This window comes from Penicillium chermesinum (assembly GCF_028974085.1).
Source record: "Penicillium chermesinum strain IBT 19713 chromosome Unknown utg000002l:1.0-5270490.0:1.0-5274688.0, whole genome shotgun sequence".
Classification (NCBI taxonomy): Eukaryota; Fungi; Ascomycota; class Eurotiomycetes; order Eurotiales; family Aspergillaceae; genus Penicillium; species Penicillium chermesinum.
This window is the reverse complement of record NW_026695312.1, coordinates 4,701,031-4,723,932: the sequence shown is the minus strand read 5'-3', so window position 1 is coordinate 4,723,932 and position 22,902 is coordinate 4,701,031. Positions and strand designations below refer to the sequence as shown.

General features: G+C 51.3%; 9 protein-coding genes across 9 annotated transcripts; 5 read left to right on the top strand and 4 right to left on the bottom strand.

Annotated features, from left to right (window-relative positions):
* Nucleotides 1-747: 747 nt before the first annotated feature.
* Nucleotides 748-2,694, top strand: N7468_002655 (uncharacterized protein; the record flags this gene model as incomplete). The annotated part of the gene is made up of 3 exons (XM_058471952.1): nt 748-998; nt 1,091-1,704; nt 1,763-2,694. The coding sequence occupies 3 exons, from the start codon at nt 748-750 to the stop codon at nt 2,692-2,694; spliced, it is 1,797 nt and encodes a 598-aa protein (XP_058335093.1).
* A 1,819-nt stretch (nt 2,695-4,513) lies between these two features.
* N7468_002654 (ATPase AAA-type core) lies at nt 4,514-6,566 on the top strand (the record flags this gene model as incomplete). The annotated part of the gene is made up of 3 exons (XM_058471951.1): nt 4,514-5,850; nt 5,901-6,046; nt 6,109-6,566. The coding sequence occupies 3 exons, from the start codon at nt 4,514-4,516 to the stop codon at nt 6,564-6,566; spliced, it is 1,941 nt and encodes a 646-aa protein (XP_058335092.1).
* An 822-nt stretch (nt 6,567-7,388) lies between these two features.
* On the bottom strand, nt 7,389-8,269 carry N7468_002653 (YoaK family protein; the record flags this gene model as incomplete). Its single annotated transcript, XM_058471950.1, has 2 exons — nt 7,389-7,984; nt 8,056-8,269. 2 exons carry the CDS (start codon nt 8,267-8,269, stop codon nt 7,389-7,391), a joined length of 810 nt encoding a protein of 269 aa, XP_058335091.1.
* A 1,381-nt stretch (nt 8,270-9,650) lies between these two features.
* Nucleotides 9,651-11,146, top strand: N7468_002652 (uncharacterized protein; the record flags this gene model as incomplete). Its single annotated transcript, XM_058471949.1, has 3 exons — nt 9,651-9,851; nt 9,928-10,725; nt 10,790-11,146. 3 exons carry the CDS (start codon nt 9,651-9,653, stop codon nt 11,144-11,146), a joined length of 1,356 nt encoding a protein of 451 aa, XP_058335090.1.
* A 1,930-nt stretch (nt 11,147-13,076) lies between these two features.
* On the top strand, nt 13,077-14,773 carry N7468_002651 (uncharacterized protein; the record flags this gene model as incomplete). Its single annotated transcript, XM_058471948.1, has 5 exons — nt 13,077-13,109; nt 13,165-13,235; nt 13,288-13,401; nt 13,454-13,956; nt 14,010-14,773. 5 exons carry the CDS (start codon nt 13,077-13,079, stop codon nt 14,771-14,773), a joined length of 1,485 nt encoding a protein of 494 aa, XP_058335089.1.
* Nucleotides 14,774-15,673: 900 nt separating this feature from the next.
* Nucleotides 15,674-15,991, top strand: N7468_002650 (uncharacterized protein; the record flags this gene model as incomplete). The annotated part of the gene is made up of 1 exon (XM_058471947.1): nt 15,674-15,991. The coding sequence occupies one exon, from the start codon at nt 15,674-15,676 to the stop codon at nt 15,989-15,991; it is 318 nt and encodes a 105-aa protein (XP_058335088.1).
* Nucleotides 15,992-16,056: 65 nt separating this feature from the next.
* On the bottom strand, nt 16,057-18,239 carry N7468_002649 (putative C6 transcription factor; the record flags this gene model as incomplete). Its single annotated transcript, XM_058471946.1, has 4 exons — nt 16,057-16,572; nt 16,627-17,537; nt 17,597-18,030; nt 18,085-18,239. The coding sequence occupies 4 exons, from the start codon at nt 18,237-18,239 to the stop codon at nt 16,057-16,059; spliced, it is 2,016 nt and encodes a 671-aa protein (XP_058335087.1).
* Nucleotides 18,240-19,431: 1,192 nt separating this feature from the next.
* N7468_002648 (aromatic ring-hydroxylating oxygenase subunit alpha) lies at nt 19,432-20,733 on the bottom strand (the record flags this gene model as incomplete). Its single annotated transcript, XM_058471945.1, has 1 exon — nt 19,432-20,733. One exon carries the CDS (start codon nt 20,731-20,733, stop codon nt 19,432-19,434), a length of 1,302 nt encoding a protein of 433 aa, XP_058335086.1.
* Nucleotides 20,734-22,271: 1,538 nt separating this feature from the next.
* On the bottom strand, nt 22,272-22,733 carry N7468_002647 (uncharacterized protein; the record flags this gene model as incomplete). Its single annotated transcript, XM_058471944.1, has 1 exon — nt 22,272-22,733. One exon carries the CDS (start codon nt 22,731-22,733, stop codon nt 22,272-22,274), a length of 462 nt encoding a protein of 153 aa, XP_058335085.1.
* Nucleotides 22,734-22,902: the final 169 nt, after the last annotated feature.

The following is a 22,902-nucleotide window of genomic DNA, read 5'->3' as shown; positions in this document are numbered from 1 at the left end:
GAGTCGGCAGTTGCACCAGTTTCCAGACGTACTGTAACGCCGTGTAAAGCAACGGTCCGACCAGGCCATTTTAGTCAGCCCCGCTTCGTAAATCTACACCCAATCAGCGAGCTCAGCCGGGGCTGATAATCAATCTGATAACTATTCATGGCAATGTCCCGCGGCCATGCCCGCTTAACAAAACCAGAGGAACCAAGAGGCAATCATCGAGTTGTGGAGAAGAGCGATACCCTGGTTCGCCTAGAGGAATTGCCTTGTACCCATTCTTTGCTGTCTAGCCTGTTAAGCACAGCCAGATTGTTCGACGGTGAAGATGTGTACGCTGCGTAGAAACTTGATCATTCCACCGGAAATCAAATCGGAGGGCTGGTCCCAAGTAGCCGGTGATTGGCAGGAGGCTGCTCTGACCAGCACAGTCCCGCTGGGATTAAATTATCTGATCCAGCTAATCCCGTCTAACCCCGCCAAGGTCCCGGGTGCAGCGCGGCCGACAAATTAAATCCCAAGCGGTGGAGTCCTCCCCCAATGCTGGGCCAACCCGAGTTGAGCGCCACCAGGGGAGAGGGTCTTCCTTTCGTCTTTTTCTCTCGTCAAGAAAGTAGAAAAGGCCCGGTTCTCTCCCGGCTGGGATTCTTTCTTGCTTGGCCGGATTTATTCTCGTCTTTTTCAACCCCTCCCGCGAATTGAGCGATCGGTCGCCAGGAGAAAACTTTTTTTCTCTATTGTATCTCCCTGACCGACTGCAAAATGGGTGTTCTTGATAACATCAGGGTCCGTGACCAGAATGCTCGCGTGTCACGGTCTTTTGTCGAGGATGACGCTCAGCGCGACGCGGCTGTCTCGGCAGAGGCCTATACTGGCTCGCTAGAATGGCGGGATGAGAAGGAGTTGAACGAGCATCCCGACTCCGTCAATGAAAAGGCCGAAGATGGTCTGAAGAAAGCCGAGGCCTCAGCTCTTGTCTGGAGCAAGAAGGTTGTCTACAGTATCTACGCATGGTGAGGACCCCTCTCATTGAGTTGACGAACCCGTGATGGCGAATTCTACATTGCATCCCATGCCAGAGCTAACCAGGGCCTGATATCGACAGGATATGGGTTTGCTTCTTTGCATTAGCTTTCCATCAGTCTATGATCCCCACATTCGGCCTTTTCGCTTATGCAGACTTCCAGAATGCTCCTCAAATCACCACAGCCAACATTGCTGGTATTCTGATTGGTGGTATTCTCAAGTTGCCTCTCGCTAAGATTCTTAACCTCTTCGGTCGTGCCGAAGGTCTGTTCATGGCTCTGGTTGCCTATGTCATGGGTATCATCATCCTGGCAGCGTGCACCGGTCCCGCCTCCTACGCCACCGGTTATGTATTCTATTGGATCGGATACGATTTGATCTACCTGATCCTGCAAATCTTCATCGCGGACACTACAGGGCTGCGGAACCGTGCCTGGGCCATCGCCTTCGCTTCGACGCCTTTCATCTTGACGGCTTTCACTGCCCCTCTTGCGGCGAATTCCTTCCTTGCGACCTCGGGGTGGCGCTGGGGTTACGGAAGCTTTGCGATCATTCAGCCTTTTGTCTTCGGCCCATTGATTTTTGTCTTCAAGTTCTATGAGCGCAAGGCTGTGAAGCTGGGCTTGTACAAGAAGTCGAGCAGCGGCCGCACTACCATGCAGTCTATTGCTCACTATATTCATGAGTTTGATGGTATGTGTCTATCTACTGCATATCTCCCCGGTGGTGCTCCTAACATGTCCTTTTCTAGTCATTGGTGCATTCCTTTTGATGGCCGCCTTCGTCCTTTTCCTGTTGCCTTTCAGTCTGACTTCCTACAACCTTACCGGATATGGTAGTGCCACGTTCATCGCCATGGTTGTCGTTGGCCTCTGCCTTTTTCCCGTCTTCGTGATCTGGGAACGGTTCTTCGCACGAGCCCATTTTGTTCGCTGGGAAGTGTTCAAGAACCGTAGTGTGGCCGGTGCTTGTCTCTTGTCGGCCCTGATGAACTTCAGTTTCGATCTTTGGGACACCTACTTGACCAACTTCCTGTACATCGTGTATGACCTTAACGTCACCGATGCCGGATACATGGCCCAGATCTATAATGTCGGCTCTTGTTTCTGGAGTGTGCTTGTCGGTATCTACATCTACAAGACTAAGCACTTCAAGTATCTTTGCTTGTTCTTCGGTCAACCTCTCATGATTCTCGGCTCTGGTCTGATGATCTATTTCCGTGGAAACGACCATGGAATTGGCTTCATCATCATGTGCCAGATCTTCATCGCCTTTGCTGGTGGTACCAATGTGATTGGTAACGATATGGCTGTCATGGCTGGTGCCGATCGGGAGGGTATCCCCATGGCTCTCTGCTTGGTCGGTCTGTTCCAGAGTGTGGGCGGCGCCATCGGATACGCGGTCTGCGCTGCCATCTTTAACAGCACCTTCGAGAGCACCTTGCGCGCCCACCTCCCCGATAACCTGAAGTCTCAGGCTAGTTATCTCACGCTTCACGGCGTCAAGGCTCAGATTCCGCTCCCCGAAGGACCAGAAAGAGAAGCTGTCGCGTACGCCTGGGGCTGGACCCAGAGACAGAATTGTATCGCCTCTACTGCTATCCTTGCCCTTGGCCTCCCTGCCATTTTGATGTGGCGTAACGTCAATGTCGACAAGAAGCAGGTCAAGGGTACTGTGATTTAAATGTCTCTCGGGCTTCCTTTACAGAGATAAATGGAGATGCTGGCTGGACATATGAGGAGGGGACCATTCTTTCACATGTAATTTTGTTCAATGTTCGATGACAATGTTGATGTATGTCGACGATGATCATGGGCGTTAATGCATATATCTTAGCCTTTCTTGAACCAATCTTTGCATGGCTCCGAGTCTTATTCTAGTGCATGTTATGTCCAACGTGCTAATTATGCTCATAGAGGCCTTTCATACCTTTGTAAAAAGACTCATAACACCTGAGGGGGGAGCCCCTGGCCACTATACACCCTGTCTCCTACAAAGGATCCACCATTAGAGCCCGAGATTTGTAGTTCATCATCTTCCTAGACATCAAGTACAAACAAACTCTACAGAATACGTTGCCTGAGCTGCACTTCAGTCCATCTATACGAAACAATGACACAAAGCAGGTTCAAGGGCTACTCTAGGAAGGCCGTCGCCTAGCCGGGCATTGGCTGGTCGCTCCATATACGGCAAAGCCCGGCTACATGTCAAGCTTTACTATGCTTTGTATCGCCGAAAGGGTAGTCTGGGAACACTCAATTGAGACACGCTTTGCGATAATTTGACTGTAGGAATCATGCCATTAGTGGATAACACGGGGACCCGGCCAGAAGGGCGCCTGACCGTAGGCTACCATCTATTGAACAAATCGACTACCCTTGTCATAGACTCTCATTCTAAGAGGTCCATACTGAAAGTTCTCATGTATCTCATAACGAGGCTATCCTAAATTTGGACTAGCTGTTATTTTGTACCGTCCCGCCTGATATTCATTCCCTCTAGACCAGTGGTTTCTTCAATATGTCTTGGTAGGTGTGCAATTCACTTCTCTATGTTCCTATGCCTTGATCGCTTCTAATTAAGACTTTGGTGTCTTCTTTTGTAGTACATGTTTCCATCCATAATCAAAAAGGCTTAAAGATATTCAAAATAAAAGAAACTCTTAGCTAACGAAGGCGTTGGACTCCCGCAACATCAAAAGATTGGCTAAGGACTTTCTGCGAGAGAAAATCCTTAGGCCGGTATCCCATTCCACTAGACCGTAAGCCGACTATGTCCGTATCCCATTTGCGAATATGCCTAGACATGTCTTATATGGTACAACCTTGACTGGAATCCATGAATGAATGGTATTTAGGAGGCATAACACGCTCGGGTATTAGACTACAGTAAAACGAAGCTAGTATGGAATGTAAATTAATTTGGCCCATATCACGAGGACATCTGCTATGACCTCATTGAGGCTGGCAATAAGCAATCGGAGGAGGCTCAGAAGTGAGCCCCCGTAGATAAACGAATCTGGCGACAGAATTACAGTGGGGCACTGGTAGCCTTGCATTAGCAGCCACCATACACGAGCATCGTAAAAGGATTAGATGCGGCACTAGACTGGGAGGGGGCAACAATTATCGAGAAGGGTGATACAAGGGAAATAACAGCTAGTCTATATTAGGGATAGCCCATAAATTAGGTGCATGATAATTTTGTATGAATCTCTGTAGATTGGATGGGAAACGAAGATCAAGAGGGTGGATAAAACGAAAATAACAGCTAGTATCGATGAGGGGTAGCTTCAATATAAGGCGCATGGGAACATTTGATATGGATCCTCGTACAGCAGAACCTAACAGGTTTATGTGCCTGCTGTGGTGCTTCGGTGACTACTGAGGTCCTCTTATTATTATTTAAAGGGCCCGAACTTCCACCACGATGGAGTCATTGAGATGTTACCATCACTCTTAAAATTTGAGATAGTGCATCATATTACCTTCACGAGCGCAGAATGTACACCACAAGCGAGCCTATTGGCGAGAAGTGCGATTTTAAGACATACCGTCACGTCCCCAATGAGGACGGAAGCATCAATGTCGATGTCCTCACGAAGCCATTTCAGGAGTTCACCCTCCACGGCCAAGACGGAGCATACGCACTGGTCATACATCGCTACTATAGCGAAAAGGGACAGCTGAACAAAGCCACTCTCAAAGTCAACTCCAGCCCCCTTCTCAAGGTCTTTCGAGAAGTTATTGGATCTTATTCGACCGTTCCTTCGGATTTCAAAACCCCCTTTGAGTTGACCAGCCCATTCCGGATATTGTTCCATTACTGGGATGCCCTCGAAGTCCGGCTAGAAGAATGCCAAGATCCGGTGGAGAGAATGCATTTGGGGCTGCTGTTCGACTTCATGGGACACGAGATTGGCCCCGAGCGAGATCGCCTACTCAGCATGACCGACAGTAAGAAGATCACATTCTCGAATGCCTGGGCTATCTTCAAGCCTGGTGACCTTGTCTATGCGCAAGTCTTAGGCCACCCCTGGCTTTTGCGCTGTGAAAAGACCACATACGAAGAAAACACGACGCAGGGCCCATACTTGGAGCTACACTGCTCGTTTTCTGACTTTGATGGCACCGTGAAGGGGCAGGCCAAGAAAACGTTCACCATCTTCCAGAGGGAAAGCTTTGGCGGGGAAACCCCGGCGATCATCACTGATTTGCCAGTCTATCCGCGCAAGTTTGTGGAGGGCCAAGATAATCTAGAAGATCGCTTGATAGAGCGCGGGAATAGATTCTTCGCTTTGAACAAGATGTCTGTGATGGCATATGAGGGCCAGGCAGAATACTTGAAGGAGCCAGATGCCCAATTCTTCCATCCCAATATGGCAAAGTTCCCAGCTGTTTGGCTACCATATACCGAGTCCGGACGAGTTATCATTGACCGTCAACTGTTCCACGACGAACAGCCCAGTAGCGTCGTGAGGGCCGTGCCGCTCGATGCGGATCCGATGCTATGTCCGCCGTACCAATATGGGTTCTCAGTCACTCGGAAGGAGTGGATTCGTGCCCTGATAGATTGCGTGGCCAACGTTGAGTGGAAGGATGATGCCTGGGATTCCCTCATCATTGGCAATCGCGAGAAAGAGGTCTTGAAGGCGCTCGTGTCTTCGCATGCCTATCCAAACAACCCTCGAAACCAAACAACCCAGAAAGGTCGGGGTCTGGTAGTGCTTCTTCATGGAAGCCCTGGTTCAGGTAAAACATTTACTGCGGAGACTGCAGCTGAGGGGACGAAGAGGGCTCTCATTATGACGTCCCTTGGAGAACTCAACAAGGAAGATTTGTGAGTATCCCCTTAAGATGCCTGTGACATGCCAGTCCTAACATATCCAGCCCATGGGCCTTTGAAAATCGCCTTCGCCTCATTCTACGACTTGCCACTCTATGGAATGCCATTATCTTGATGGATGAGGCAGACGTCTTCCTTGAGGCCCGTGATGAACATGGCGATAGGAGCTCTAGAAATGCATTGGTTGCCGGTATGTCAAGATCTCCCATTTCCCGTATAACATCTTAGACCCGATGCTGAGATTCAATGTAGTTTTTTTGAAGGAATTAGAGTATTTCGGGGGGATTGTGTTTCTCACTACTAATCGTATCAAGTCATTTGACCGAGCGATGAAATCGCGCGTGCATCTAGCTCTTGAATACACGCTACCAGGAATCGAAACACGCCGGGCACTGTGGGAGCAAATGCTTTCTTTGGTCCCGAAAGATCAATCTTCGGTCGATCCCAAGGAGGCCATTGACAAGTTCATTTCTGCCAAGATGAACGGAAGAGAAATTGCCAACGCCGTCAACACCGCCCGAACCATTGCGCGCTTCGAAAAGGTACCACTTCACGTCGCTCACATCAAGACTGTCATTGACGTGTGGGCTTCGTTCGACGAGAACCTGCGGAATGCTTCCAGAAGATCTGGCCATGCGGCAAACAAAGAAATTGCTCCGACCAGCGCCAATACGATCATCGGCGAGGACGATCCTGATTTCGAATCTTGAGAGCAGGGTGTTGTCTGGTATGATCCCTGCACGATGGAAGCTGGAAATTGACTCGATGGTTTTAGGCAATGGGTTTCGTACATTAGCAATTCCATGGTCTAGCTACTAGCAGGCAATTTTCAGCAAATTCTAGAAATCATACTTAGCCGTTGTATATCCATGCAATGAGACACAGCTGTTCTCTACCACTGTTTCGAAGATCAATTTCTCTTGGAGTAGGCCTGCGTTTTTGGCTTGTATTTCGAATGTAACGCGATAAATTGGGGGAAATGCGGCCACGTCGTCCCGTGAAAGAGATCAGAATTGCGGTCTGGAGCCATGTAGAATCTGATTTGCTGTTTGATGACAAAAAGCCATACTGCTGATCATGGGACAGACTTCAACATTGACATTGAGAGATCTTCTCCCCTGAAGATTCTTCAGATTCTCCCTTCGTTCAGCAATAAGTCCACCACGAGTGGCATGGTCCAGCGTCAAGAGAAGGTCTAAGAGTGCACTGAGCCGGATAGGGCTCACCCAGGGATTGCAAAGTTGAAGCGAGAGGACACGGTATCGATGCTCCTGGCCGTCCATCAACCTGGGAGAGAGATTGCCGTGGAGAGAGTTTTTATAGATATCAGCACTTCTTGTCTTATATCGTAGTATGCGAATCATGGTCGTTAGTACTAGTAGTGTTGTGGAACGTTCCAGCATTCAATGAACCCTTCACTGAAAGGTGGTCAGGTACAGAATCATGCTTTCTATTCAATGCTCTATGCAATATATGATTAGTATCGTCGGCACAGCGCATCAGCGCATCCTCGCATCCCCATCCGTCCGAGTCTATTTACCCTTCCACACCAACCAGCCAAGGGCCGCGACAAACTTCAGCCCCGCGGCCATCCACAAAGCAGACATCATCCCTCCGCTGCTGCGACTCAGCCAGCCGCCCACAATAGCTCCCACGAGCAAGAACACCACTCCCCCAATGCGGCGATTACGCTTCACATTGGCAGTGGGTTTATCCGTGATCTTGGGGTCGGAGGCAATGTCGAAGTAAACGCTGGTCAACACGACCGTGGGAATCTCATTGTATCCAAGCGAACGGCTGCAAGTCATCCCACCGGCCGACTGGAAGGCCAACAATGCAATCGGGATGAGCTCCAAGAACAAAGGCCCGTGGTCCAGCGAGGCGTCGGCAGAGGTGTGGGGAATCAGATCGGCTTGGATGAGGGCAACAGCGATGATGATCAGAGCCGTCTGAACCAAGAACGAAGCGAAGAGGGTTCCGCGTCGGAGAGCGCCGACCGAGCGCATCGCGAGGGAGAAGACCATGGCGCCGGTGAAAAACGAGACAATGGAGATGAGCGACTTCAGCCAGCCCCATGGCTTGCTGGAAGGCTGGTTGGATGCACCAAGACCAAGGAAGATCGTGTTACCTACATGTTGGAGAGCGGTTAGTCTATGGGGAATGCGCGGCACCGGAGCTCCTGGGTTGGAGAAGTCGTACCCGTCTGCATGCCCAGGAAACAGGACCAGGCATTGTACGCGCTGCTGTCGCAAAGGCCGGTCAAGAAGCAGAGCAGCAGACAAACAAAGTCTGCATGACGGGGGTTCAGGTCTTGCTTCCAGTGTCGCGCAATGGTGGAGTGTTTGGGGGACTCCGAGGCCGGGCCTGGAGCGCGTGCCTCCAGGTCCGCGGGCCTCTCTTCGGGTTTCTCCATTGCGAGAGGAAACGGGCGGAAAGGTGTATTCTGCGCAGGGAAGGAGGAGGGAGGAGGAGGGAATTAATAGGATTCAGAAGTGGGAACGGGTCAACCCGTTCTGGGCGGAGAAAGATTTTGGGGAAGACAATCCACGTCTCGGCAGGAAAATTGAGTTGCGAGTCCCGCGGGCTTTGCCGGAGGCAGCAATTATTCAGTCCGTAGGGCTGACCTTTTGCGCTTTGGGTGGAGCGTCGCTCGTTTCTCCTTTTCACCGCACCCTATGGCAGCTAGAGAAAAAGAACATGAAGGACGAAAGGCCTGCAAAAGGCTGTATGGGAGTAGAACTAGGAATAGTCGGGTTAGATCGTGCTTCACGATAAGTCTTGGAAGTTTTAAGTACCGGATTCTCGCTCTATTCCCTTCTGCCCGGAAGGCTCGGAGAAATGACCGCTATCGGTATGAATTACTCCGGCCTACACGAGGCGATGATGGAGATCATTGGAGAAGATACATGGAAATCACCCTAAGCTATCGTGGTACAGGGTAGTTCGTGGTGGTATGGTACCTGGTGAGAAGACTGGCAAAAAACCGCCAAGTTCGCCCCAGCAGCCAAACAATATACTGAGGGTTGGCAGCATGCAGCCCCTCTCAGAAGTGTAACATCTTGTCTTGGCAAGCAGTCAGATCACTCAAGGGCAAAAAAACAAAAAGAGGTTCGCATGGGCGTGGAAAACCATAAGCCCTTGGGAAATGGATCGTAGAAGGGAGCAAATGCTAGGGCACCGGATCCGGTGTTGTTAAGAGAGAGGCTCTGCGGGAACCCAACAACCCATGAGATCGATTAATTAAAGGACTCGCGCCGAACTCTATTGTCTCACTTTTCCTCTCTCTGTCAGCCTCGTGCAGCAAAGGAAGCGATGTGGCTCAGATCCATAGTTCCCAACGTTGCTGACCAGTCACATCGGTCGGCCGGCTCCGGGGGGTAGCCTCGTGCTGACGCTGCAACCCTACAAGTATTGCGATCTTCCTGTAAGCTGCGCAGCCCAGTTTTTGTCTCCAAGCTGAAGGGGTCTGTCTGGCCAAGTGGTCGTGTACTTGGGACATGGAGACCAGGGCGAGAGTATAAAAGTACACAGCGCGCACAAATCTCAAGAACCGCCGATTCCGCGAGCGTCACTGGTGGAGATGCACACAGGAACCTGCATTGGGTCCAATGGGACCCTAAAGTCCCCTCTTTTCAGGCCCTCTGATTTGCCTACGCTAGTCCATCAGGCCCCCTTTTACCTAAGATCACGTAGCCTCCAAACGGAGGTGCAATCTTAAAATTTGCCCCAAACTCCATGCTGTGTCGCTTTTTCCCACGTTCTCCTAGAATGCGGGTCGGCCGATAAAGCAGAACATGCCACCTTCGTTTTTGACCTCCCGGCCATATTTGCGCGTATTGAGCGTCGCCAGATTCAAGCTAGTCGCTATCTTCCTCCTCGTATCCACCGTCCTTTTGTTCACCTCGTATTCCTGGGGTTCCATCAAGACCATCGCCTCTGAGAAACTCCGCCTGGACGACGATGACAACAGCCCCGACTACTGGGCCTGGGACACCGTGACCAGCTTCCGGGAATCCTCCGCCGACGCCCCCGACGATATCTGCCGTGATTTCCCTGACCGATGTCCTCCAGCGCATCCAGGTCACCCTCAAGGTCGGCGCGACCGAGAGCGCCGCCCGCATCAACGCCTCCATGGACGGTGTGACCGCCTGCATCGACAACCTCTTTGTCGTCGCCGACCAGGCGACCGAGCTCCACGGCCACCAAGTCCACGATGTGCTCGCCGACATCGCCCCCTTCGCCAAGGAAATCAACGCCACGGACTTCCAGCTCTACGAAGCGCTGCAGCGCGGCGACTCCAACATTGGCGGCGAGGCGGGGTGGAAGCTCGACCGGTTCAAGTTCCTGCCCATGATCGAGCAGGCGAAGAAGAAGAACCCCGTGGCCGAGTGGTTCGTGTTCCTGGAGACCGACACCTACTTTGTATGGGACAATGTGTTCCGGCTGCTGGACCAATTTGACCCGTATGCGCCTCACTACTTCGGGTCCCCCTCGCCCGGATTCAAACTGGATGGGGGGAACAGAGTGTGGTTTGCCTACGGCGGGGCCGGGTTTATCCTCTCGCGCGGCGCGATGGAAATGCTGACGGACCGCAAGATTGGGAAATATGGGGAGTATATCGACCCCTCGCTCAGCGAAAAGTACATGGAGGTGGTGAACCAGGATTGCTGCGGCGACTCGGTCCTCGGGTTCGCGCTGTGGGAAGCGGGCGTGAAGCTGTCCGGCTTGTGGCCCATGTTCAATGCGCATTCGTTGCATGGCATTCCCTTTGACCATGTACACTGGTGCCAGCCCGTGATCAGTCTCCACAAATCACTCCTCTCTGATGTGACGGGCCTGGCAAAATGGGAGGCGCAGCGTAGTAAGAAGGTATGTCTCATCCTTTGCTCTGGTTCTGAGGGGCAGTGCCATTAACCATCTTTTTGTCCTACAGAACCCTCTTCTTTACTCCGAGATCATCGATTACCTCCAGTTGGGCCACTTGGAAGACAGGAATGAGTGGGACAACGGCGATTTCAGCGGGTTCATTGAGCCGGCGCAGTCTCCGGCCCACGAGTCCCTAGCGGCCTGCCGCAAGGCCTGTCACGAGCACAAGGAGTGCTTCTCCTTCACATACGACTCGAAGAAGACCTGCGTATTCGTGCGGACCATTCGCCTGGGTCAGGCTAAGAAGCTCGGGGATGGTTCGTTGACTGCCGGGTGGGACAACGAGAAGATCCTCGCATGGCGTGAGAGCCATCACTGCGAAGCCCCGTTGTGGGTGAAGCCTAGCATTTCCCGAATCTTTTGAGCGATTTTGTTTTTGTGTTACTTGCACAGTGTACAATACCCATCTATGTAATGTTTAGAGATGAACATCACCATGTGAAATGAAATGTATGATTTCGTTGAACCGCGAAGGCTCCGGGCATCTATATGTGTATACGTTATATGCAATGGAAGAGAACTATGGGTATACAGGGCGATAATCTTAGCAATTGGGATGGGGTGTACTTTATGTATTAATAGTAAATGATCATATATATCAAGTCCGTGTGCGCTGATTGGAACAACGTCTCCTGTCTCTGGGGGCCGTGTCGGGGTTTGTCTGTAGTATTATTGACCATAGACGCATAGAGATCTGCCAGTATTAGAAACCCGCCGCGGGGGGGGGGGGCCGCGTATCGCGGATGTTTCGCATAAAAATACCCGGAATTTTGGTAAACCGCCAGGTTCATTAAATCCCTTGGGGATACATTAACCAGCCTGAGTCCCCAAGTATTACCCTGGCACCGGTCTCCGCCGCGGCTGAGGCTTTATCGATCAACCTTGGGAGACAAATGGTGTGTGGCAGCGTGGGTCTCAAACAGGCTCAATACCATGACATCCCGTGGACGCTCATCAGTGGTTTGATGGCTATGGGTATGGAATCTAACCTCAGTGGTAGCGTAGAATGACGAGCATTTGGGACTGCTAGTCTGTATTCTAATTCTTCATATTTTGGACCCGATGAATTAAGAAGCGGTTAAATATTTCCCCCAACCAGATAACACAATTTCGGTGTCTATTGAATTAGAAATTATTTTTTTGGGGATCTTCTATTGGACTATGAGATATACTTGGGGCTGTGAAAACAAAATGACGGTGAATAGAGCCCTGGACTGGTTTTCGAACCTGGAGATGCTTTCTCGAAATGGTGTAAACTTCTCTGGACGGGTGTCAACGCTCGAACCTACATGATTGTCGGTTAGCGTGAAAAACAAATGCTGTCTTCCTTATAAAGTCAGGCATTCAAATGTGTTTATGTGAGTAATGTGAAAGAAATGGTAAAGAATCGCGATCTAGACCCATTACCGAACCTTGGTGTTGCTTTCTGCAACTACTTCAAGTGTCTTCCCTTACAATCCGGTGGCAATGGCCTTGACGGGTGTCTCTCCCATCTATTCTACACTCCCTTCTTCGTCCTCTTCCTTATCGGCTTTACTTCAACTGCTGTCTCTCGCGAGGGATGTCCCGATTCACGTTTACTCAACTTCCATTACAACGGTGATTGAGGGGTATTAAGATGGGGCCTATGAAACCGTACCAATCACATCGGTAATCATCGCCACAGGACAGGTATGAATGGCGAACTCGATTTGGCGGGAGATCGAGCATTCGGCTGCTGAGATTTCCCCTCCCCCCCATGCCGGCCCGGCGGCGCCACCCATTAGTCGAAGCCAAGAGCGACTAAGCGCACTACAGTGTAAGCGAAATGGCCATCTCCATCGTGGAGTTGAAAGTTCGCCAAGAGCGCCGTGGCTCATTCAAATTCTCCGCGGTTCATTGCAACTGTCCAGGGGGGAGAGATAATGACCCCGTTCGGATGCATATCCTGAATCAAAGGTCGTGCATTGCTCGCACAGGCACACCAGCCTTCATCAGGAAGGTCGGAAAGGGGAGGCCAATGGGCGAGGCCCTAGTTAGACTTTGGCCACCCCATGGCGCGCACTAGCAGTTTGGAGTCCGGATGGAAGCGTCGCGAGTTGATCGACTCCACCCCGAAAAAGCTAAACCGGATCCCGCAAGTACCATTGGTTCCGCCAATGTCTTGCTTAAACCCCCCCCCTATTCCACCGATCTGCCTTTTAGCTCTCGTCCTTGATCTTCCTTTCCCCATGCCCACTTGCCCATGATGTCGGACAAAGGTGTGATTTCCCAAGAGACGGGGCTTGACCCCCCATGTTCAGGATGATCGCGACATGGAGCGCCTCGGGAAGACGCAGCAGTTCAAGGTTCGTCGCAGCAAATGCGGGGAGCGCGAACCCCCAGCTAAATCGGTTCAAACAGAGAAACTTCCGCTTTTTCACGATCCTCGGGTTCACCACAACGTTGATGGCTACTTGGGAGTCCATTCTACTGTGAGAGAGTGTCTCGGCGATTGCTGGAAAATATAGAACTGACCGCGCGCAGGACGAGTACCTATGGCTTGGTCGACGGTGGCAAGGCCGGCATGATCTATGTTTACATCGCGTCGTTCGTGGGATTCTTCGCTGCCGTCATTTCCATGGCAGAGATCTCTTCTATGTGTGTATTATACGAGTACCTGTTTGTTGCGACCGAACTAACCGTCCAAAAGTGCGCCTACATCGGCCGGACAATATCACTGGGTGAGCGAATTCGCCGCTCCGCGATTCCAACGCTTTTTGAGTTACTTGACCGGCTGGCTATCGGTGCTGGGGTGGCAAGCGGGATTCGCTAGCATCTGCTTCCTCTGCGGAACTTTGATCCAGGGACTGCTGGTTTTCAACTACCCGGGCCCCGACGGCTACGTATACGACTTCCACCGCTGGCACGGCACCCTTCTGACGATCGCAATTGCCACGATCGGCACTGTGATCAACACGTACGGCGCAAGACTTCTTCCTTCCCTTGAGGGAGTTATTCTCGGCCTGCATATCGGTGGTTTCATCGCTACTATGGCCGTCATGTGGTCCATGACTTCCCAGGTGGCTCCAGGGGAGACCGTGTGGCAAGAATTCACCAACTCTGGCGGATGGTCCGGTATTGGATTGGCTTGTCTGGTTGGTCAATTGACGCCAATCTTCTCATGGACCGGACCTGATGCGGCTACTCACATGGGTAAGTGGAGCCCTGTTCCCCCTGTAGCCGATCATTATGCTAAGATAAACTAGCGGAGGAGGTTCAAAATGCCTCATTGGTGATCCCTTGGTGCATGATCTCGACCGCCTTGATCAACGGCGGCCTGGGGTTCATTATCCTGGTGACCCTCTTATACAAAATGGGAGATCTGACAGATGCCATCCTGTCACCCGACAGCGGCTTTTCATTCATCCCCGCTGTCAAATATGCGACCAACTCAACGGCCGCCACGAACGGGATTGCGGCAATCATCCTGGTCATGGAGGTCTGCAGCGCGATCAGTATCCTCGCGACTGCCTCTCGACAGACCTTCGCCTTTGCCCGTGACAATGCCCTTCCATTCTCCAAATCCCTCTCGCATATCAGCAAGCGCCTCCAGATTCCCGTGACGGCCGTTCTCGTCTCAACCATCATCACCGTGCTCCTGAGCTTGATCAACATCGGCTCCACCGCTGCATTCAACGCCATCGCCTCGGTCATGATTGCCGCCCTCTTCACAACCTATATCTTGTCGATCTCGGCTTTCATCCGTGCTCGTCTGCAGCCAGGTGGGATTCCGCGCGCCCGCTTCTCCCTCGGCAAGCTGGGACTGCCAATCAACGTGTTCGCAACTGCGTATCTCTGCTTTGCTATCATTTTCACCTTCTTCCCCACTGCGAATGACCCGACGCCCGTGGATATGAACTGGTCCATTCTTGTATTCGGTGTCGTCGTGATATTTGCGATCGTTCAATATCTCATCCATGGGCGCCATATCTATCAGGCTCCTGTCACGCAAGTCCGCAAGGTGGAGTGAAGTGTTGTAAATACCTCTGTTTGTCAAATCATACCCTTGCTTTCTGAGCTTCTCTCTCCGAAGGCGACATGAATAGCATGCGCCGGGCAAAACGTGCAATAATTCAGCTGGATGGACAGCTTAAATCGGGTTCATCTCCGTCAAATCGTAGCCTGGGCGTTCAAGGGCACTAGCGCCCTGGGTCTTGGTCAAACAGACCGTCTGATAACACCACATGAGGACGTAGGGCCCAGAGCCGCATTGTGGGTCTTTTACCTTACCCGATGCTTGAAAACATCTTACGCTGCCATGTATGTGATGATTCTAGTCGATCGGGCCCTTTTTGGCCAATGGACCTAAAGGGAAAAAAAGATCATTAGAATTATAAACCCGTCATTTCATAGAAGAGCCTTCGGAACTATTGTACGATACTTGGGAAATCAGCCTTGTAAAGGGAGCTCAGCTTTGGCCGGTGTGGGTTTAGCAATCAAACAAGGTGAAAAACGGGCCCTCTTGCAGAGCTCTACAATACTTGCCTGTGTACTATCCTACGATGTTTGTGGCACTCAACGAACTATATACTATCAAGGACCCGACAGGCTTCTCGCTCTAGAAGAAACACCCTGCTTCCACCTTCCCAACCTTCGCTTTCGTTAAAAAAAGATCACCTATAATCGCCAGAGGACTACTATACTACTCGGTGGTATAACTATCACCTCGTGAGGTTGCATGCGGAAAGGGTGGCCTCTTGAAGGGAATCCCTTCAAGAGTCACGCAGAGTCGCGGAGGCTTTGCCTGGTCGCAAGGATATCGGGGATGGGAGAAGGCCCGGGCATCACGGGGGATTCGCTGTAGCAGTGGGTACTTACTCTTTGTTAAACTGGAGCGCAGGTTCCTTTTTCGCGATCGAAGTTCGTCAAGATGGTGGGGTGGATTGGGCGCGTTCTCAATTCAGGCGTCGATAGTGGCTTTGGTCGTTTCCATGTGCTGTTCAGGGGTATGCTGGTCTGGGAGCCCTTTGGCGACACATATTGGCAGGAGGGTCAGGCGCAATCTATTCAGAGCACACGGAAGGCGATCGGGGGCTCTTTCAGGGGGGAACATCGAGTATGGTCGCTGCGGCAAAGGAAAAAGTTGCAATGGTTTCCGCGCATGGGGGTTGTCAGACTAGGCATGGGTGCGAGGGCCTCGACAATAACTCAAGATTTCATGAACACCTTGGAAAATCAGCGAGGATAAGAGTGAGGGGACCTGGAATAATAAGGCGTGAAGTTGGAATGAAGATGAATCAATATCAATGCGCTTTATAAGTTTCCAATATCCCACCAAGCGGAGAATCCGTCAACATTGCCCATGGTGGATTCTGACTCGGGGTACCCAAGAGGCTCCATATCAACAAATTGTGCAGGATCAGTCCAAAGCCAAGGGGTGTTTGCCATGAGGCTGTCAGCAGGGGCAACTAGCTTATCAGCACCGGCGTTAGAAGTCGGTGACGCTGGCAAGGAAGATACGCGAGGTACATGAGGTGGTATATGTGCGGCGGAACCTCCGTCCGCTGTGTTGACTGTGATTTCAGGAGACATTGCAACAATGATCTCGAGAGTCGATGAGGGGTTATCAGTATCTTCGGGGAAAACCATGGGAGAAAGAGTCGGGTGCAGGAGGGCAGCAGTGGCTGGCTCCTCAGCACGTGGCGAGTTGTTGATTTGCAAAACTTCCCACATGAGAGGAATACTGAGATGAATTTTGGAAGGCTCCCAGTCAAAGTCCACCTTCTCCGAACCGGAGGCGATTCGGGTCATTTTGTCTAAGGTTCGGTCCTGCTATGGTAAGTTTTGTTGTTCCGGGAATAGAAACGGGGGCTTTCGACATACCAAGCCTTGGCAAGCAGGGGAGAAGGAAACAAAGCTTTTCAAGAACTTTCGACATTTCGCAAAGTCTGTTTTCGACTTATACTTAAGCCTTGGGTCTGCCGCGCAACAGTAGTAAAGATGGACCGTGGCGGCAATGGCAGCAGCATGTCCAAAGAACGGATCGGTCAGGCGCATTTTCTTATCATTCACCATATCGATCATTCGGACAATCCATGTCGCGTGTAAAACAACGAGCTCGGAGGACCTTCGCCAGAAGGTGTTCGGAATAGTCAGGTTGTGATTGTGTTGGGAGGCAACGATATAGAGGAAAGGGTGATTGAGGACGGTGAGGATAGTGTGATAGGTGAATTGCAGTTTGAGCCACGGCGTCCAGTAGTCTCGACTCCTTCGTAGCTCATCGGCGCGACGTTCATAGAATTTGACTGAGTCGTATCGGTGGCATAATGAAAGCTTGTTCTCCAGCTCCGTTAAATCGGAGATGACTGTGGCGTACATGGAGTCGTTTCGCCATGGCTCTTTGAGCCTGCTTTGCGCGCAGTCAAAGACGTATGCTCTAACTCTGCTCCAGACCCATCCAAAATGCAACGAGAGATTCCAGATTCCTGTATCATCCGGACCAGAACATCCGATCTCATCAAGAGGCATTGGGGGTGGCTTCCGCTCTGTGTGCTGGACATTGGGGTCGTTTCCCGTATCCACGTAGAATGAACGTAGGACCTCGCCAGGCACACTTAGAGTGCCATTGATTTGCCCGTAGGTTTGCTCAAGAGACTGGAGACTCCAGAATAAGCGTTTCTTTCGCTCTGCTGCAGGACATTCAACTCCATATGTAGTGCTAATGTCTAACATTGCGGATCGACAAAGCTGTAGAGCAAGGCCGAGGTGAAATCGTCCCAGGTGGCCGTTCCCATCTACATATGGTCAATTATACTTCTCTTTCCCCGTGGACAAGGCAGGGCAGTGGTCATACCTAGAAATGAGGCAAAGGAGAGTAAACATAGACTTTCGATTGTCTCTATTTCCACTGTCCCGTTCGCTATGCGAAGCATGACAAGGGTTCTCGCCGTGTCTCCATAATGCTGCAAATCGTCCCGATCTTGCGAGAAGCGGGCTGTTAGGGTCAATATGCTGCAGGCGAGCTCTTCAGAGATATAACTCGGATCCTTGACCTCTTCGCGGTCAAAGCACCATATCGGTTGTCGGTGGCAATACTGGAAATATACGTCTATGGCTTGTGACACACGGGCGGGACCATGAAGCTTGGAGTCCTCATAACCCAGGCCAAGCAGGAATGAATCAGTAAGGGTACCCCCAATGTCAGTGGAGGAAGGGCATGAGGGTGCCGAGTATCCTGTCTCTGGCGCATCTGGAAGGTTGCCATGGGCTTGATCATGCGAACCGGATCTATGACTGAATTAGAGGATCCATGAATGACATAAGGCTGTGATCATTCCTCACTTGTTTCCGCTCAAAATCAGATTCACTTTTTCTTCCAGATAAGCGAGTCGGTCAGCCTGGAAAGGGTCAGACATCCGGATTTTAAAAGCCAGAATATGTTTGATCATACAGATGGCCCACTTCTTGAGCCTCGCTGCACTGTAGTGTACAGACATGGCTGGTTTAGGCGAACACAGCTTGAACACGCCGGTTTCTCAGCCGGGCATCTCGTTTTCTTCCTCCTATCCAGCGAACACGATGAGCAGATAATAGGCAACAGCAAGGAAGAGGGAAAATTTACCGGCAGTTGAGACAAGCCTCGTGAGAACGTAATCTACCCCGATTGTTCTCTCGGGGCGGCATTATAGGTGGTAACTCGATGAGGGTTCACGAAAGAGAATAGCAAAAAGAAGCTTCTCTACGACGAATGAGACGAACGAATACGCGGCAGGGCTTTCCAGAAAGAAAGATAGCGTCCAGGAAATGGACAGAGGGGGCGAAAGAAGTTCGTAATGGCGATCACCTCGTGCGGGGAAAAGAAGAGCGACCGGTAGGATAGGGTCCCAAGGGAAAATTCCCGGTAAGTCCTTGGGACCTAAAATCCCCCCCCGCCCTAGCAACTAGTATACTTTAGCTGAATATTCTAGATTCGTGCAGGAGCCCCGTTTTCGCTGGGCCAAACTGGGCGTCCGGCGCTACCACAGCCTTGGGGGGGGGGGGGTTAAGATGGTCCGTGTACATACGAGGCTAATTTACAAGACGTAATGTAACTTTAATGCTAAAACGGGAAAACGGATCCCGTGGCAAACGACCAAATATTAGAGTCGACTTGGCTGCTTGGCTGGAGCAACCATATAAGCAACTGGATGTGCCAATAGGAAGATCTGTATTGCAGAATGCAGGGGAGGCTCAGTCGGCGGTCTTTATCTCGACCACGCGTAAGAAACGCTATCTGACAAGATCCCGTACCTTCCGCCGTATTGATTCGCCCAGTCATGGCATCCCGTAATGAATCATTCGTCCGATAAGGCGCTCCCACAATATGCACAAAGAAGAAGGGGCGGTCTCTAAACTTTGATAACGGTTTTTCGATGAACTCCCGGATAAGAAGCTGATCCTGATGTCATCCTGGCCATCTTATCCTCTTTGGCCTGACCAGGGTGGTCATACAAGAGATAAAGGAAGGAGAATCGTCGGTAGTAGATAAGAGGCAATTTCCCCGAGGGAAAGGAGATGATCGTCAAAACTTGCATTATTCGTAATCTTGAATCTAAAATAAACTACTTATACTAAAGAGGACGAAACATGATCAAGGCTAATATGCAATATGAGAAGTGGGGGGAAGGGGAGGGTATCGGAGACAGGTATCTAGAAAACCAAAGCGTCGTTATTGGCGGTGCTGCAGCCACCTCCACAGCAACCGCCAGCCTGGGTAGCGCATTCCCCTGGAGGCTTACTATTCTTGAGGTTCAAGCAGAAGTCCACGTCATCCTGACTGATCGTGGCAGCCTCAGGAAGTTGCTGTCGAGAGGGCCAGATTTCTTGGCCGGATTCTTGCTCCCGCTTGTGGAAGCTAGTGACAATGTCTCGCACGGTGGCCTGGAAGTAGAGGGGGCCCTTCTCCATGTGCGGGTGAAGTTCCCCGTTGACGAAAACACCAGTGTTCAGATTCTTCTGGGTGTTGGTGCAAAGGTCTTTGTCTTCGGCCATGATGCGCTTGAACAGCGAATTGATCTTTTCGAATTCCTCGTCGCTGGCATCCTTGTGCCGGAAGACCTCGTAGCGCATTTCACAGCTAGTGGGCGAGGTCGGCACAAAACGCTGCATAAAGAAGAAGTGTGGGGTCACGGTCATGGAGGCATTCGGGAAGTAGTACGTGCTGGCAACGGTCATGCCCGCGGCGGTTTGCTCGGCGGTGGTCCCGGGCTTGTGGACGATGCTAGCACCCTGATTATCCACGTCGTAGGCTTCCAGGTCTGCGACTGCCGGCACGTCTGGGTGGGCGGTTCCGCAGTGGTAGCACTCATTGTAGTTGTCGGCGAGGATCTTCCAGTTGAAGGCCCCATCCATCTCCCATGTATGATCAAAGGTATAATCGTTGAAGTTGAACCCGGAAAAGCGCGGCTGCAAATCAATTCCCTTGAAGTCTTCCTCCCAGGAAATTTCCGGCTCCGGCTTGGAATCCAGGTTCACCCAAATGAATCCATTGACGTCGATGTGGACGTGGATTGGAAAGAGGCCATTCTTACTCTTGTCGAAGTCTGCAAGATCTTGGTAACCGGGTGCCTTGGCCAACTTTCCGTTCAGGCCATAGGACCAGCCGTGGTACTTGCAAGAGAAGATCCGAGCGGTACCACTGTCATCGGTCACAACAGGGAACGCGCGGTGGCGACACACATTGTGGAATGCATTAATGTTGCCGTCGCGGTCCCGAACCAGGATGAATGGATATCCAGCCGCTTTGTAAAGGAGGTAGTCGCCAGTCTTCTGGAAGCGCAGCTTGTGTGTGGTCAGAAGCCATTTCCGGGAGAAGATGGCCCTTCGTTCGAGCTCGTACATTTCTGGTGACGTGTACCAGTTTGATGGCAGAGCCCTCAGTGGAGTCCCCTCATCCTTCTTGAGGCCAGCGGGCTCGCTGAAGCCCAAAGAACTTTTCAAAGCAGATGCCATTTCGTGCTACTCAATCAGGATAGTCTTGGAGGCGATTTCGAATGGAATACCAACGCCAAATTTGATCCATGGCCTATTGTCATATATAGTTGCGTATCTCTGATAGGCGTGATAGAATCCGGGGAGTCGATCTCACTTCCGGTCACAGGATCGGAACGGAATCCTTAACCGGACAGCGAGTGGTTGTCTGGGCTGTCCAATTGCCCGCGTGCGGGGCTCATTAGATTCCCAACTGGTCCACGCGCTGCGCGGTTCTACGGTCCTGGCACCCGGATTTCGTGGAACGCCACCCGGTCTTATCGGCTCATATACCGTCACTCAAACTGCGATAATTGTTCTGGAGACACGTTTCATCTCCATAGAAGGGATCATGGAGATCCTTGATCCTCCGCGCGGGGCACAGATAAAGTGCCCATCTTTTCGCTCTGTGCAAGGCAATTGGAGGGGTTGCTCGGACGAAGTCCGCCTGCACACAATGCGCCATTACCCACCTCGTTAAGTAGAAATATAATAGAGACGGCCAAATTCGTTCGTAGCCATCTGAAGAAAAAAGAAAAAGAAAGAAAAGCCACGATGGGCCTACTACGAAGCTAGGCTCGATAACAACTCTGATGTTGGGCCCGTGGCAGTGGTTGGTAATGCACAATGTAGCTAGACCTAATCGCAATCATAACCTCCTACCTAACTGCCTCAGGCTAACCATAGAAGACAACCTGATGCTTATCATTCAGGACCAAGACCCACCGACGTGATTTCCCCGAATTTATCCCTGATGCTGCTCCTCGATTTCCCGAGTTGCTCAGTGACTGGTCAATGTAGCTTGAGTGGAAGTACCCATTGATGCGACCAGCGTTTTGCATTACGTTGGCCATTCGGATGATCTTTGTTTGAAACTATCCTTGTGGTATTTTTGAACAAAAGCAGCCGATGATTGTTAATTAAGGGCGATTTCCCCAACCCCCCACGCCAAAACCCCCCAGCTTTTCGGTGTTGGCGCAATCGCGCTTTCCTGTTGGTGGCTGGGTATCCGAGTCTACTGACGCACCTAACCTAACGGCGAGTTTTTCTGCAGAAACCGCTCTTACATGATCATCTGATTAGTCCATGATGGGATTAGTGCACGCAAGCAGGGCTGCACGGGCGTAAAACGTCGTGCCTTTCCCCCTGACACCGATCACATGAGCCATGCTAAGCCGTTCCAGGGGGGAAAGAACTGCTTAGCTAGCATTACGCTAAGACCAATAATCCGTGGTCTACGGTTTATGTGGCACTTTGAAGCGTTTTTTTAACCAGGGCTGAGTGACTAGTAAGCTTCGACTGCTTCGGTCTAAAAATATACCGACGAATTAATTGGGTCAGGATTTACTCAGCCCGCGCGGTCATGCGGTCGATTTTCTTTGTTGATCAGAATTGTGGGGATCTCTCTGCCAGCGTGCGTACAGGAGGCATGGCTTGGTCCAGTTTGGCATCGGCACGGCAGAGCCATTTTGACTCTGGCACCAACCCCAGCCTTGCTGGAACGCTGGCCATGTTCCCGGTTAGCAAGACCATGATGCCTGTGGCGAATCAGAAGATACTCCTATCCATATAAGGACAGGCATCTGTACGCCGAGTGATGGGTGTAGGGCATTGGGGAATTCAAGGGCCACTTTCCCGACCATCCCGGCCGACGGAGGCGGAGAGTGGCTGCCGATGGGTCTGATAGAGGTCGCGGCGGAGTGCCAAACGGTAAATTGAGGGGTAGAAGCCTCCAGATCAGGAATTGGAGTCCTTCGATCCGCAGCAATCCGTTGGCATCCTTTCACGGAGTGGGTGTGGCACTCGATGTTATTGGCTAACGGGTCTGCCTCACGATATGATCTAGCGCAGCTATTGGAATGCCTTGGAGAACAGCTCAAGACTTGGTCTTTGGATCTCCCGTTCCTTTTTGACGTTTGTCCGAGTCTCGAGGGCTTATCTTTCTCCGCGGAGTCTTCAATTTCGAAAGGCACACCCCACATCTAATAAACCCATCGCGCATAGGCTTTCTAGAGACATGTCGTTGTGCGGTGGTCGACTCGCATGGACACAGTAATTCAGGAACAGATTACCTGGGTAGGAACAGGCGCGGATGGCTTCGATCTGGTCCTAGAGTGACCGCTTCCCCAATGTAGTCTCAGCAATGTTTTC